At 41.8% G+C, this 14287-nt stretch overlaps 1 protein-coding gene across 1 annotated transcript in view; it reads left to right on the forward strand.

The window, feature by feature from the left end:
• The window catches only part of GLP1R (glucagon like peptide 1 receptor), a 194378-nt gene that overhangs the window by 62289 nt on the left and 117802 nt on the right, over positions 1–14287 (forward strand). Inside the window, exons 4-5 of the mRNA XM_060243726.1 lie at positions 4323–4419; positions 10241–10351. Coding sequence (XP_060099709.1) covers positions 4323–4419; positions 10241–10351 — 208 coding nt within the window. The remainder of the gene's footprint in view (positions 1–4322; positions 4420–10240; positions 10352–14287) is intronic.

The raw sequence follows: 14287 nt of genomic DNA on the forward strand, positions 1-14287 counted from the left end.
AAAATTGTTCTCTCCGTGCTCCTCTTCCTAAGCAGGGTATTTAGTCTTTTTAAAAAATCTATTATGTAAAACAGGTAAAATAGGTCTCCCATTCTTGTTCCTGTAACTTTCAGTCTAAGAATATCACTCCCCTCTGTGTGCTACAAATCTAACGTAATATAAAAATAGTACTGTACTCGTTCAGTGATTTGAAGGGGCAGGCTGTGCCAGTGGGGACAGGCTGGGTGAGGCAGATATTAGAACTTGAGGATGGGAGGAAAGTCAGGTCTTATTAATGGATACAGCAACTGGGCACAGGTTGCTATCCAATGGAAGCTGTTGTGGCAGGTATTGCAAAATTCTGGTGCAGAAGAAGAATATTGCTTCAGTGTAATTGTATCCGGGTTAAACTTTTCTTTGTGTAGCTACAATCAGCCTCCCTTCCTCCTCTTCCTGAAATGCAATGTTGGCTTGGTTCACAGGTCTCTCCTTTATAGGAATCAGGCTTGCATGTTTCTGAGCAACTATACATGTGCAGCATTTTCTGAGCATTGCTAAGGCTAGAGGCCACTGACTTCAGTGTTGAGAAGTGAACATGAGCCTTAGACTCTATAGCAGGAGTGGCCAAACTGTGGTTCTGGAGCCACATGCAGCTCTTTCACATATATTACGCAGCTCCCAAAGCTCAAGGAGGAACTAAAGGCAGGCTTACTTGCTTAGCTTCGGGGACCTGAGGCAGCCTCTGAGTGCTGACCCACAGGTAGGTGCCTATTTCTGCCATGTGTGAAGTGGGGAAGGAGGGGAAAATAGATAGGTTTGCAAGCTCTTCTCCTCCACCACAGAGGTTGCCAAGAGACCTAAAATGGGAAAAGAGAGCACAAGAGCCGAGGGAGCCACTGGAAGAAGGGGCAGAATTAAAGAGGGTGATGAAGGGTTCCTCCTTAATTCCATAGCTCTTGTAGGGGCTGTATTTAGTAACCTTGGCATCAAAGCTAAGACAGATGCAAACTGGTCAGTGATTTATATGGTACATGTGTATTTTCTTCTCCCATTGGTGCCAAAAATAATTCCCTAATCTTTCCCCCTGCAGGTATTACAGGGACTGTTATTTCAAACTTTTGTTTTTAAAAGTCTCCTTCTAGCATGGTCGTGTTATAAAATGTGCACATATGTATTTTATCTTGCTGTGCAAAGAAAGTATTAAGAGTATTTATAAAGACATGTGTGTAATATTTGTTCATGTCTCATGGCTCTCAAACATCTGGCATTTATTCTATGTGGCTCTTATGCAGGGCCAGTGTTAGAGTCTCTGATGCCCTAGGCTAGCACCTGCCCCCCTGTCCGCTGAGAGGGCAGGTGCGGCATGGCAGGGGAGGCCTGGGCGAGTGCGTGTGTGCTCTCAAAAGTGTTCCCAGATTGCCTTAAGAAAGGCAGTCTTGGAAGTGCCTCTGAGAGCTCATTTGTGGCTTGCTCATAGCCCTTGCTCATTCTTCCGGGTCTCTCTGAGAAGGCTGAGTGGGGGCTGTGGGTGAGCCTTGCGTGCACAGTGCACTCTCGGAGACACCTCAAGACTGCCTTTAGAAGCATTCCGTGGCAAGGGAGAGCAGCCTACAAGTGCACCTATGGCCAGGTGGCACCCTAGGTGGACACCTATCCAGTATACTCGGATATGCCAGCCCTGTTCTTACTTTAAGCAAGTTTAGCCACCCCTGGTCTATATATAATATCCTGGCAATAGAAACAGGGATGCACTACAACTAGATGTGTCTGTCAAACCCCAAACGCTATCTGAAAAGATTGCAAGACCACTGATTATTATCACTAGGTCCTGATCTTATTGGTAGTTGGTGATACTGAATGATGGCCCTGGTATCTTGTCAGAGTTGGAGTTTGACAAACATACTCATTTTTTGAAGGAACTGCCCTTTTTATCTCAGCAAGAGAGTTCTAGTATATTGATAACAATGTATGTCTCATGAATTTATGCCTGAATATATACACACACACACACACACACACACACACACATCCCCTATGGAATTGGCCCAGTACAGCTCCCCCATTGGCTGTAGTGTGCATTGCATCAGTAATTGGCCTGTCAAACATCACTCAAGTGCACTTGCATGTCATTGGCTGACTCTGGTCCTCTCCTCCATCCACTATTGGGGCAGATGGGGATTGGGCCACTGGGGAACTGCTAGGCAATGACTGTTGCTAGGCTTGGTTCTGTCAGTAAAAAGTGCAAGGGAGGCCTTTTCCAGGCTTATTTCGGCCTTTGAGGAAGAACTTTCTGGAAATTTTGTGGGGAAGTTTGTGAAGGGCAGCGTTTGGGGGAAGGGAGAGGCCACAGCTGAATATAATGCCATAGAGTCTACCCACTTATGTTCTCCAGGAGGAGAGATATCTGTTGTCTGGTGTTCAGCTGTGATACCAGATCTTCAGGCTCCACCTGGAAGTTTACCTCAAATACTAAAGCAACATCTATACAGTAGATATTCTCTCTATTTTGACATATATATTAATACATAACACTCATTACTGAATAAAGTATTTTTTGTTCTATGTCACAACAATAAATCCTTTACAGACATGACCAAGAGTTCAAAGCATCCAGTTTCTTTTTTCTTCTTCAGGTGTTGGAATGTGAAATCAAACATTTGAATTAATATAAATTTTGAGGATTTCTACTGTGGCAACCAACTATAGCTTATCAGAATTAGAGGGAATCACCATTCTAAACCTATACCATGGCATCAGCCTACAAGAGTGTCCACATCTGACTTTTAGCCTTACATCACAGGGCTGATGTGCAGATCAAAAGGGGGAGAGGAGCATGATGTAAATTGCTTTGGTCCCCACTGTGGAAAAAGACTGCACTTTTCCTAGGTAGAGGCTGCAGGGAGGGAAAAGGAAATGGAAAGCTGAACTCAGAGGGGCCGATAAAGGTAAGTTGATGATTGACTGGGAAGGAGATAGGGTTGCCAGCTCCAGGTTGAGAAATTCCTGGAGATTTGAGGGGTGCATCCTGAAGAGGGTGGGGCTTGAGGAGTGGTGGGACCTCTGATTGGTGCAATGGCATAGATCACCTCCCTCCTGTTTCGGTCTACATTGTGATTTCAGACCAGTCACAAACTTTCAACCTAACCTACTTCACAGGGTTGTTGTGCAGATCAAAGGGGGGAATATGAAGTCAAACATTTGAATGAATATCAATTTTGAGAACTTCTACTGTGGCAACCAACTGTTGCTTGATCAGAATTAGAGGGAATCACCATTTTAAACATATACATGGCATCAGCTTACAAGTTTCTACATCTAACTTTCAGCCTAACCTACCTCATGTCAGGCTCTGTAACTCTATCATATTAAAATTATAGAATACTAACCAAATGGACTCTCCACACTAACCCAAAGCCTTTTGTTGTACTGTAGCTAGCATGCATATCAAAGGGAGGACGTTTGAAGTGTTAACTTTGTTTAGGTTGTAAAAGGAGCAAAGGAATGCGACCGTTAGTAGATAACACGGTCGACCAGCATCTTCCCAGAGGCAAAGAGATAAGTGGAAGCTCTCGTGTGAAAGTTTGCACCTTCACTCTTTGTTGTTTTGAGAATAGTGGATGTAGATTCCATAAGACTAAGAGACACCCATTCCCAGGTATTAGTCTCAACTTTTGTATCCAGCTATGAGTTTCCAATAAAGTATACATTGTTTCAATGAATACTGCCTTGAGTCTCCATTGCCTGACACCTCATAGGGCTGTTTTGTAGATCAAAAAGGGGAGAGAAGAATGATGTAAACTGCTTTGGTTCCCACTGTGGTGAAAGGCTGCATTTTTCCTAGGTAGAGGCTGCAGGAAGGGGGAGGAGAAGGAAAGCTGAAGTCAGATCAGTTTCCCTACACTCTGGGGTGGGTGGGAAAACAGCTGTGGGGGGGGCACTTGCCAAGAGTCTCTTTCTAGAGCTCATTGTATTTTTCTTCACAACAGACCTTATTCCTAGTAATTTATATAAAATATTTAACAAGTGTAATGGAGGACACAGGTTCAAAATGGTTGCTAGAGCTATTTTAAGAGCGTGGAAAGGGTAGTGAAATAGATAAATTAAGTAAATTGGATTTCAAATACAAAATAATTCAGCAAATATTCATGCCCTGGTGAATCATGTATTTGTTTCAGAGCATTAGTATGTGCCTACATTATGTACTAATTTATAATACTGGGAAGTTGTAGTTATTGTTTGCCAAGGCTGCCTCTGATATTCAGTTTTCATTGGAAAATTTCTTTGGAAAATTTAATTCGCATCATATTAAAGATTATGTGATTCCCCCCCCCCCCCCCTTTCAGAACTCTGACAGGTCCTTTTCCAAGGTGAAGGAGAATTGGGAACAATATCAGCTTCAGTGCTTGAAATATTTCCAGGAAACACCCCCTCTTCTGTCAGGTAAGACTACTGAACCCCTATGAGGTATGCACTTCTGTGTAAACAATGATTGCAGGGTCTAGAATATACTATTGTTCCCTCTCTTCTTTTTACTTTGTTAACTTGAAGGAACAACGTTTATCTTTTGTTCTAGGTAGGTAATGATGGTAAGTAATGTGACTGCAGCTTGCATTTAGTGTTACCCAAGCGCAGTAGTTAGGAGTTAAATTGATGAATGTTCTGCAGGGAGAATTGATAGAGAAAAAGTAGATATTATCTTCAGCTTCCTCTATAGTATGGCAAACAAAATGTGGCATGTTCACATGGTCTTGCACTATAATTTTCATTGCTTAGTGCCACAGCTGTTCTGAGTATGTTGACCCATACACAAAAGACAGAGATCCTTGGGTACTTCATCTTGCAACATCAAGAACTCTCTTTCTCGTCCACTAGGTAAAGAATCATGCAATACAAAGTGATTTTATTTATTTATTATTGAATTTCTATCCTGCCGTTCCCTGCGTAGCAAGTCTCAGGATGGGTTACATCAAAAGTTATACAACACAATTAAGCATTAATTTAACAGTTAAAACGTAATTACAAATACAAAAACCTGCAATAGGCCATATGTCGATCAAGTTTTATAAGTTTATATGCCCATCAGCAGTATTCAGTATGAGTTACAATGAAACAGATTAGAACATAAAACATAAACCTAAAATGTTAAAGACAGACAGACAGTAACAGGGATATAGTAACCAGTCAAAGAGTTGGCAGTAAGGAAAATCTTAGCATTTCTCAGGAAGCTGAGGGATTGGATCTGGCAGTCATTATTCAAAGGGAATTCACAGTTGTAGCTTCACTTTGAAGGCATCACTCAGTCAAATGTACATGAAAAGAGGCATACAAAATAAGGGCTTATTAGGTTCTTAATTGTGTGCCTCTCACATGAAAGAAGGCACTCTGCCTAGGAAATGCTGGGCCAAGACAGTTCAGAGTTATAAAGGCTAAATCTAGCTTTCTGATTTGTACCCAGAAACTATGTGAAGTCTCAACAATACATACGTAATATGTAGGGTTCCAGGTCCCCTTACCCATCCTGTGGGGGGATTTGAGGGACATTCCAGGGGTGGGCAGGGACACTGCATGATGTACCTGATGTGATGACATCAGCATATTGGGGACATCATACAGGGATGCTCTGGGTGAAACTCTGTGTGGGTTTTGTCCTCATAACCATAGAGTTTGCCCAAATACCAGAGCATCCCCATATGATGCCCCAATGCAATGATGCCACATCTTGGGAGGAGTCACCCCTGAAACTGGGAGATTCCACCACTAGGACCTGGCAGCCCTAGTGATATGCTCTAGCTGTGCCCATGGTTTAGACAGCATGCTTCACCAGTCTCGGGGTCAATCCAAGAAGTAAATGATGCATAATTGAACAAAAATAACTTTAAATGTATATCGTTTGGGTTTGGTCTAACAGTGACTAACCAGGAAACAGATCTTGGTGGATATCTTATAGGACAGGGATGGCCAGTGGTAGCTCTCCAGATGTTTTTGCCTACAACTCCCATCAGCCCCAGCCAGCATGGCCAATGGCTGGGGCTGATGGGAGTTATAGGCAAAAAACATCTGGAGAGCTACTGTTGGCCACCCCTGTTGTAGGAGATATCAAGCCTGTGTATGTCAGTGTGTGAAGAAGAGAAATTGTGTGCATGATTATTGGGAAAGAAATTGAAAATGAAACAGCCAGTACTATAATGCTATAAAGTATAGATCTGCAGAGCAGCCATATTTGGAATACTCTGTAGTTCTCGTAGCTGGGCCTCAAAAGGGAGCTGTTCCAGCAGGCTTTTGGGTAAGGTCCCTGCTGTTATAGCCTGTGATAATAATTTGTTACATTGTTGGTTCTCTGGACTTGATCCATCTGAGAGCAATTAACTGTATCAACTGAAAATGTTATAGGACTGGTCTCCTTTGCTATTCTGCTATTCATGATATTCTGGCACTCCATAAATGATTGCTTCAGAATGTCATCTTGTTTTAAGAGTTAATAGTTTTAGAGTGTGGAATTTATTTTATTGTTATACCCAAATGTGTTTTTACATGTTGTAACTGCCCTAAGCCTGCATGTGGGAAGGGCAGGATAGAAATTCAATAAATCCAGTCAGTAATGTATCACTGGAAAAATGGTAGAAAAGAACAACAAAATGTTTAAGGCTTGGAGCACCTTCCCTATGATAAACATTTAAGAAGTCAGGTGCTTTTGAGTTTAGAGAGAAGACTTATAAAGGAGGTGCATGTCTGAGGTTTATAAAATCATGCATAAAGTGGAGAAAGTGGGTTAAGGTTTTCTGTCCCAATAATAGCTGAACTCATCAGCACCCAGACAAAGTGGTGGACGCAGGTTTAACAGACAAAATGGGAAAATACTTCTACAACTTAACTTCTCTGAGTGTAAAATCATTTTTATATGTGGTGATGGCTGCTAGTTTAGTTGACTTTAAAAGGGTGTTATACAAGTTAATTAATGATAGACCCATAAAAGGCAATTAGCCATGATGACTAAACAGAATTTCCATGTTTGGAGGCTGTAAGTACCTGAACAGTATAAGGTGGAGGTGGGGGGAAATGACATGAAGAGGCTTTGGCCATACTTGTCTCGTCTCAGGGCGCAGGCAGGAGGGAGTCTAAAGCCAGTCCGAAGTCAAAGTTCAAGGAGTCAGTCAGAAGCCAAGTCACCACAGCAAAATCACAAACCAGAAGGAGAAGTCAGTGTCCAAAGCCAAAGGGTCACGGTGCTAAGGAATTCAAACCGGTCAGGAACTGGAATCAGGAAGGAGCGTGGATGCAAGCCAAAGAATTGACTTGTTGCTTCCACGAGGTTGCCAAGTCCCAGGCGTGAGTTATATGGGCACATCAATTAGCCTGCTTCCTGGGTGGCCATAGTTCCCCTAGTAATCAGGGCTAAGAGATCTGAAGCATTGGTGTGTGGCGCGTCTGTTTTCTGTCAGTGTCTGTCCAAGACGTGCACGTATTCTTGAGATGGGAAGGGGAGAGCTTGGAGGAGACTGATTGTCAACAGCCTGCGTGGGTGCCTGGAATGTGGAGGGTGTGATTGACGGCCCAGCTGTTGGTTCTTCCTGGTCTGTTAACCATTCCAGCTCCCCCACCTCAGGGCTCATGACAATACTGTAAAGCAGAATGCTGGCCTAGATGAACAACTGGTCTGATTCAGCATGGTTGCTCTCATAGTCTTAAGTTTTTTGCTCGTCATTTAGCTTCTAGTAACTTTAATAGGAGAGTCTATGACATCATAAAACTTAGTGGAATGTTCTTTCCATACTCACTGGAATAAGACATAACTCAAACTGTTTACAGAACAGCTTTTTAGAAAAAACAAACAAACCCTAGAATCTCCATTGCTGTTTTTCAATTGCACTGTCTGTGTGGAGAATGATTCTTGCTGATAGCAGTAATGACCAAGAAGTATTAATCTCTCTTTGTGCAGCTTGCACTGGGCTCAGAGACCAGTGGTTTAATAAGTCTAAACTTGAGACCTGAATAAACTATAATGCTGCTTAGTGGCTTTTTTGGGGGGGCGGGGTGGTATGGTTAGTTCAGCATCAGTGTGTGTAGTTTAGTTTAGAATATGAAACAGCATGATCACAGATTGTTTATTTATTTGGGAAAATATGTAGTTTTCTGAATAACTGATGCAACTAGCAAGCCTGATGCCAGAGACTTGGGTATGGCAAACCAAATAAAGTTGAAGATTGAAGCAAGATGGAAGCCTGAAGTGCCGCTGCATCATGAACTGCCTTGACTTCAATGGATATGTGAAATCAATGGTTAAGAGACATGCAACCATAACAGTAGTGAAATAAAACCAACTTTTATCAGGAATTCAGTGCAAGAACATGAAATGAATAGAGCATGACTTGACTTACTGATTTGAAGCAACCTGTAAAGTTACAACAGTTGTGGTAAAAGCAGCAGCTCTGCCCTGGTATTTGACTGATTGAGTTGAGCTGCCAGGGGAGAAAGTTTCTTGATCAGCAAAGTAATTCTAAAAACTAATAAGTCACCGGGTCCGGAAGGCATACATCTGAGAGTTCTGAAAGAACTCAAAGTTGAACTTGTGGATCTTTTGACAAAAATCTGTAATCTTTCATTGAAATCTGCCTCCGTTCCTGAGGACTGGAAGGTAGCAAATGTCACCCCCATCTTTAAAAAGGGTTCCAGAGGAGATCCGGGAAATTACAGGCCAGTCAGTCTGACTTCAATACCGGGAAAGTTGGTAGAAAGCATTATCAAGGACAGAATGAGTAGGCACATTGATGAACACGGATTATTGAGGAAGACTCAGCATGGGTTCTGTAAGGGAAGATCTTGCCTCACTAACCTGCTACATTTCTTTGAGGGGGTGAACAAACATGTGGACAAAGGAGACCCGATAGATGTTGTTTACCTTGACTTCCAGAAAGCTTTTGATAAAGTTCCTCATCAAAGGCTCCTTAGAAAGCTTGAGAGTCATGGAGTAAAAGGACAGGTCCTCTTGTGGATCAAAAACTGGCTGAGTAATAGGAAGCAGAGAGTGAGTATAAATGGGCAGTCTTCGCAGTGGAGGACGGTAAGCAGTGGGGTGCCGCAGGGCTCGGTACTGGGTCCCATGCGCTTTAACTTGTTCATAAATGATTTAGAGTTGGGAGTGAACAGTGAAGTGGCCAAGTTTGCGGATGACACTAAATTGTTCAGGGTGGTGAGAACCAGAGAGGATTGTGAGGAACTCCAAAGGGATCTGTTGAGGCTGGGTGAGTGGGCGTCAACGTGGCAGATGCAGTTCAGTGTGGCCAAGTGCAAAGTAATGCACATTGGGGCCAAGAATCCCAGCTACAAATACAAGTTGATGGGGTGTGAACTGGCAGAGACTGACCAAGAGAGAGATCTTGGGGTCGCGGTAGATAACTCACTGAAAATGTCAAGACAGTGTGCATTTGCAATAAAATAGGCCAACGCCATGCTGGGAATTATTAGGAAGGGAATTGAAAACAAATCAGCCAGTATCATAATGCCCCTGTATAAATCGATGGTGCGGTCTCATTTGGAGTACTGTGTGCAGTTCTGGTCACCGCACCTCAAAAAAGATATTATAGCATTGGAGAAAGTCCAGAAAAGGCAACTAGAATGATTAAAGGGCTGGAGCACTTTCCCTATGAAGAAAGGTTGAAAGCTTGGGACTCTTTAGCTTGGAGAAACGTTGACTGCGGGGTGACATGATAGAGGTTTACAAGATAATGCATGGGATGGAGAAAGTAGAGAAAGAGGTACTTTTCTCCCTTTCTCACAATACAAGAACTTGTGGGCATTGGATGAAATTGCTGAGCAGACAGGTTAAAACGGATAAAAGGAAGTACTTCTTCACCCAAAGGGTGATTAACATGTGGAATTCACTGCCACAGGAGGTGGTGGCGGCCACAAGCATGGTCACCTTCAAGAGGGGTTTAGATAAAAATATGGAGCAGAGGTCCATCAGTGGCTATTAGCCACAGTGTGTGTATATGTGTATATGTGTGTGTGTGTGTGTATATATATATATATAAATTTTGGCCACTGTGTGACACATAGTGTTGGACTGGATGGGCCATTGGCCTGATCCAACATGGCTTCTCTTATGTTCTTATGTTCTAATGTGCCTGTTGTATAGGGATCTAGGCTTACTTTTTGTGACAGTATATGAGACAAATAGGGTGAGATTTTTTCTTTATTAATTTTGTTCAAACTAAAATGGATTTTTTTCCTGGTTACCTTTCAAATTATCCCCCTCTATCTATAGAAGGCAAGTTCTGCAACAGAACATTTGATGATTATATATGTTGGCCAGATGGCTTGCCTGGCACCTATGTGAATATGAGCTGCCCTTGGTATCTTCCAACAGTCAACACAGGTAAGTACTCTCAATGTTTATCTGTCCTCAAATAACATCAAATGTCTGCCACTTCCTATCCATCAAGGTTTTTTTCAGCTTGCAAAATTCTCATTCTTGCTGAGGTAGTAAGTAGGGGGGTGTGGCAAGAAAAATTCTGTAATAATTTCAAATCTGCTTTGAGGGGTGGGATTTACTACATCTGTTTAGTTTCTGATAGGATATTACTGGTTTGGGATTTAAATCCTTGTGACTGTTTTTGGTTCCAGAGGCTGAGGACCATTATTTTTGATGGGGAATCTATTTGATAGTCTATCTATTTGATATTCCAGGGCAGCTATTTATAAAGATAATAGTACCAAATTTACACAGACCATAGTCCTCCCTCTAATGTCAAGAAGGCTGGACAAAGAGGCCCAATTTTACAGGCTTCTGAACAAGTTGCCCCACCCATTCTTCTTGTAGAGGAAAAAAGTTTTGATGTGATCTCCCCGAAGTTGGTGGTTTTCAGCGTAGGAGCATTTCTCTCCACTGATTCCTATCAGTTTATTTAAAAGGGATAGACAAATAAGAAAAAGCGGAGGTGTAGCATTATATGTGAAGGAGGTATATACTTGTGAGGAAATATGTGATTCTGAGCATGGGGTACTTTTTTTATGTTCAGAGTAAGAAAAGATCAAGGACATGGCAGGCCCATTGCGAGGACAGGGAAGTGAAATTGTAACAGGTGATGAAGAGAGGGCAGAATTGCTCAATTCCTACTTTTCCTCTGTCTTCTCTTCTGAGGGAAACAGTGCTCAACATGGCAAAAACAGAACATATAATGAGGGTATAGAGTTCCAACCTAGGATCAGCATGGGGCGGGGTAGTACCTAAACACATAGTTTCTTTAAATGAAACCAAGATGAACTGCATCCAAGATTACTAAAAGAGCTTGCGGACATAATTTCTGAGCCTCTGGCTAATATTTTTGAGAATTCTTGGAGAAGTGAGGTGCCAGAAGACTGGAGGCAGGCAAATGTTGCTCCCATCTTCAAGAAGGGGAAAAAGGAGGATCTGAGTAACTACTGACCCATCAGCTTGACGTCTATACCTGGAAAAGTTTTAGAACAAATAATCAGTCTTGGAATATTTAGTTGTCTCTGGGTTTACCACTTTGATCAGAGTCTCTTAAAGACTTAATTCAGCCTTGTAGGTCCCTGGTTCATAACAGGACAACAGGGAGGGGAATGAAGGATTTACCTCCCTCCTCATGGTTTCACTTACTGAAAATTGCTCTTTTATATCATTGAAAGGAGGGGGGATTTACCTCCATCTTCATTGTTTCACCAACTGAAAATTGTTCATTTGTATCATTAAAAGAAGAAATATGATGCCTATGTTTTGTCTTTAAAGGGGAAACAACAGTATGTGCATGTGGAAGGGAGCAAACTGAAAGTCAACCTGGAGCTGGCTACCTGAACCCAGCTTCCGCTGGGATTGAACTCAGGTCATGAGCAGAGCTTAGGACTGCAGTACTGCAGCTTTACCACTCTGCACCATGGGCTCTTCGGCAAATATACTATAGTGCCAGTATTTCAATCCTATCAATATGATTAATAGATGTTAAGAAATCTGTTTGGTATGCTATTCTGCAACAAAGAAATTTTGTTGTAGAAGCTTTCCTCCTTTCCTTTTTTGTTGATGAGGGCTTGGCATTATAAAACAGGAGTGTGGACTATAACTGAAGAATGAATAACAAATAAGTCCTGAACCAAATAAATAAGTCTGCTTTGACTCCTAAACAGTGGAATGAACAAGAAGTAACATATAGGGCATTCTTTGCCCCACCCGCTTTGGTGAAAGATAATCATGTTAAACAGTAATTTTCTGACACATCTAGGATTAATTCTTTACCACCACTGGTATTCCTAAAATTCCCAGATTCTTTTTGCATTGTTTGATGACAATAACTGCCATTTTAGGATGATCTGAAAATTAAGCTATCACCTTCCATATCATTAAATACAAAACAATATTTAAAGCTACAATTTTTTTTGTAATGTGAAAATTAATTTTTACTTCCTAATGCCTATCAGCCATTCCAGTATTTATTTTGATAATTCTAAATGGCTCTAATCCAATAATTTGCTTGCTGGATTAAATGTATTCCTTCCAGCAACCCTATTTGTTTTCTCTTTTTAGGGCTCTGTGGCACTAGTTTGGCTGCTAACTGCGCCAATAACCATCACTGCAAGAGAGAACCAAGATTTAACATCATCATGCACCTTAAATTATCTGATTGTGCTGTATCTTTTAGGTTCTTTTTACAAAAAAAGTAAAAGCTGAATTGTCTTGGGGGTAATGTGATTTGTTTTTAAGTGAAAATTATAATGGTAAGGTTTCCAAAGAGGTGATCTCTGAGGTTTCCAAAGAGATGATCACTGAGGCATTACAACTCACTTTAGAAACCAATTAAGCCAATTAAGCCATCTATCCTCTTTTCCCTATTGGTTAACCTCTTTGTTGTGATGAACTGTGGCTACTCTTGAATTATTCATTATAAATAGGAGTAGGTAGTTGATTGGCTGCTGTTCCACCCACACCCATTCCACCACACACACTGCTGGATTCCTTGGCGTGCCATTCCCCTGCTATGGTCCTTTTCTGCCTCAGTCCTACACAACACAAGAAAGCCCATGCAGTTTCATTTCAAGACACAGTACCTTATCTGGAGATAAGTAGTGGTGAAACCACTTTTGTTCACAACACCGTGTATTGGAATTAATGCTGTGATACTCTAGAATTCTGCATTATAGTTACTTGGAAAACTTAATAAAATTATGTTTACCAAAAAAAAAGATAATGACTGTGCAAAGCAATACAATATACAAATGTCTGACATATCTATTGCTTTGCCTTTGGTGTCTTCTCCTAGGTTGGGGTTGTACATGCCTATTACATTTCATAGGTGCATTGGCATTCAGTTTGCATACAGTTTGTATGCAAGATAGTTTATTGTTGTTTCTAGTGACATGTAGAAATACCATGCTGTAAAAAGCAACCTTTGCAATTTCTTTCTGTGAAGAAATTTGTTATGTGGGAAGTGGGACACACAGTGTGAGTCTTGGTTGGAAACTGAGGTTCAGTGGCCCATAAGGGGAAGCTGTACGCGTGTGAAAGCACTCAGACCAATACTATACAATATTGACAACTACTATTCAGGATTCTTTCATTATAATAGTTCCCACCAGAGATAGGGGCACTTTGGATGCCTGAAAACATGCAAACAAGGAGGGAAAAACAATTGCTAATTTGCTTTCAAGAAAGCAAGTGGGCAAAGCAAATCTAGCAAGCTTTTTAATAGAAAATGTGTGTAAAATTGGTACTCATTTAAACATAGTTCTTACAAAACTTTATTATATGGAAGAAGACCCGATAGAAGAACACTTAAGTTGCCTTACAGTAGCTTGCCTCCTTTCTCTGTGGTCGGGGACAAAAGGTGGCCCTTACAATGGTTTTTCTCCTTTCCCTTGCCTTACAGTAGTTTTCCTCCTTTCTCCGTAGTTGAGGACATAGGGTGGCCCTTGGCGAGCAGATCTCCTTGTGACACTCACTTGAGTGTGGTGTACTGCAGGGAGCTATTCTCTCGCCAATGATGTTTAACATCTATATGTGCCCCCTTGCCCAGGTTGCTCAAGGTTTTGGGCTGGGTTGTCACCAATATGTGGATGACACCCAGCTCTACCTGTTGATGGATGGCCATTCAGACACTACTCTGGAACATTTGACTGGGGCTTTAGAAGCTGTGGCTCGATGGTTGCAACAAAGCCGACTGAAGCTCAACCCAACTAAGACGGAGGTCCTGTACCTGAACCATGGGGGACTAGAGTCAGGCCTCTGACTCCCAACCCTGGATGGTTCATCTCTTGTGCCAGCTCAGAAGATGAAGAGTCTGGGAGTGATACTGGATGCCTC

The sequence above is a fragment of the Heteronotia binoei genome, chromosome 1, assembly GCF_032191835.1.
Source record: "Heteronotia binoei isolate CCM8104 ecotype False Entrance Well chromosome 1, APGP_CSIRO_Hbin_v1, whole genome shotgun sequence".
In the NCBI taxonomy this organism is placed as follows: Eukaryota; Metazoa; Chordata; class Lepidosauria; order Squamata; family Gekkonidae; genus Heteronotia; species Heteronotia binoei.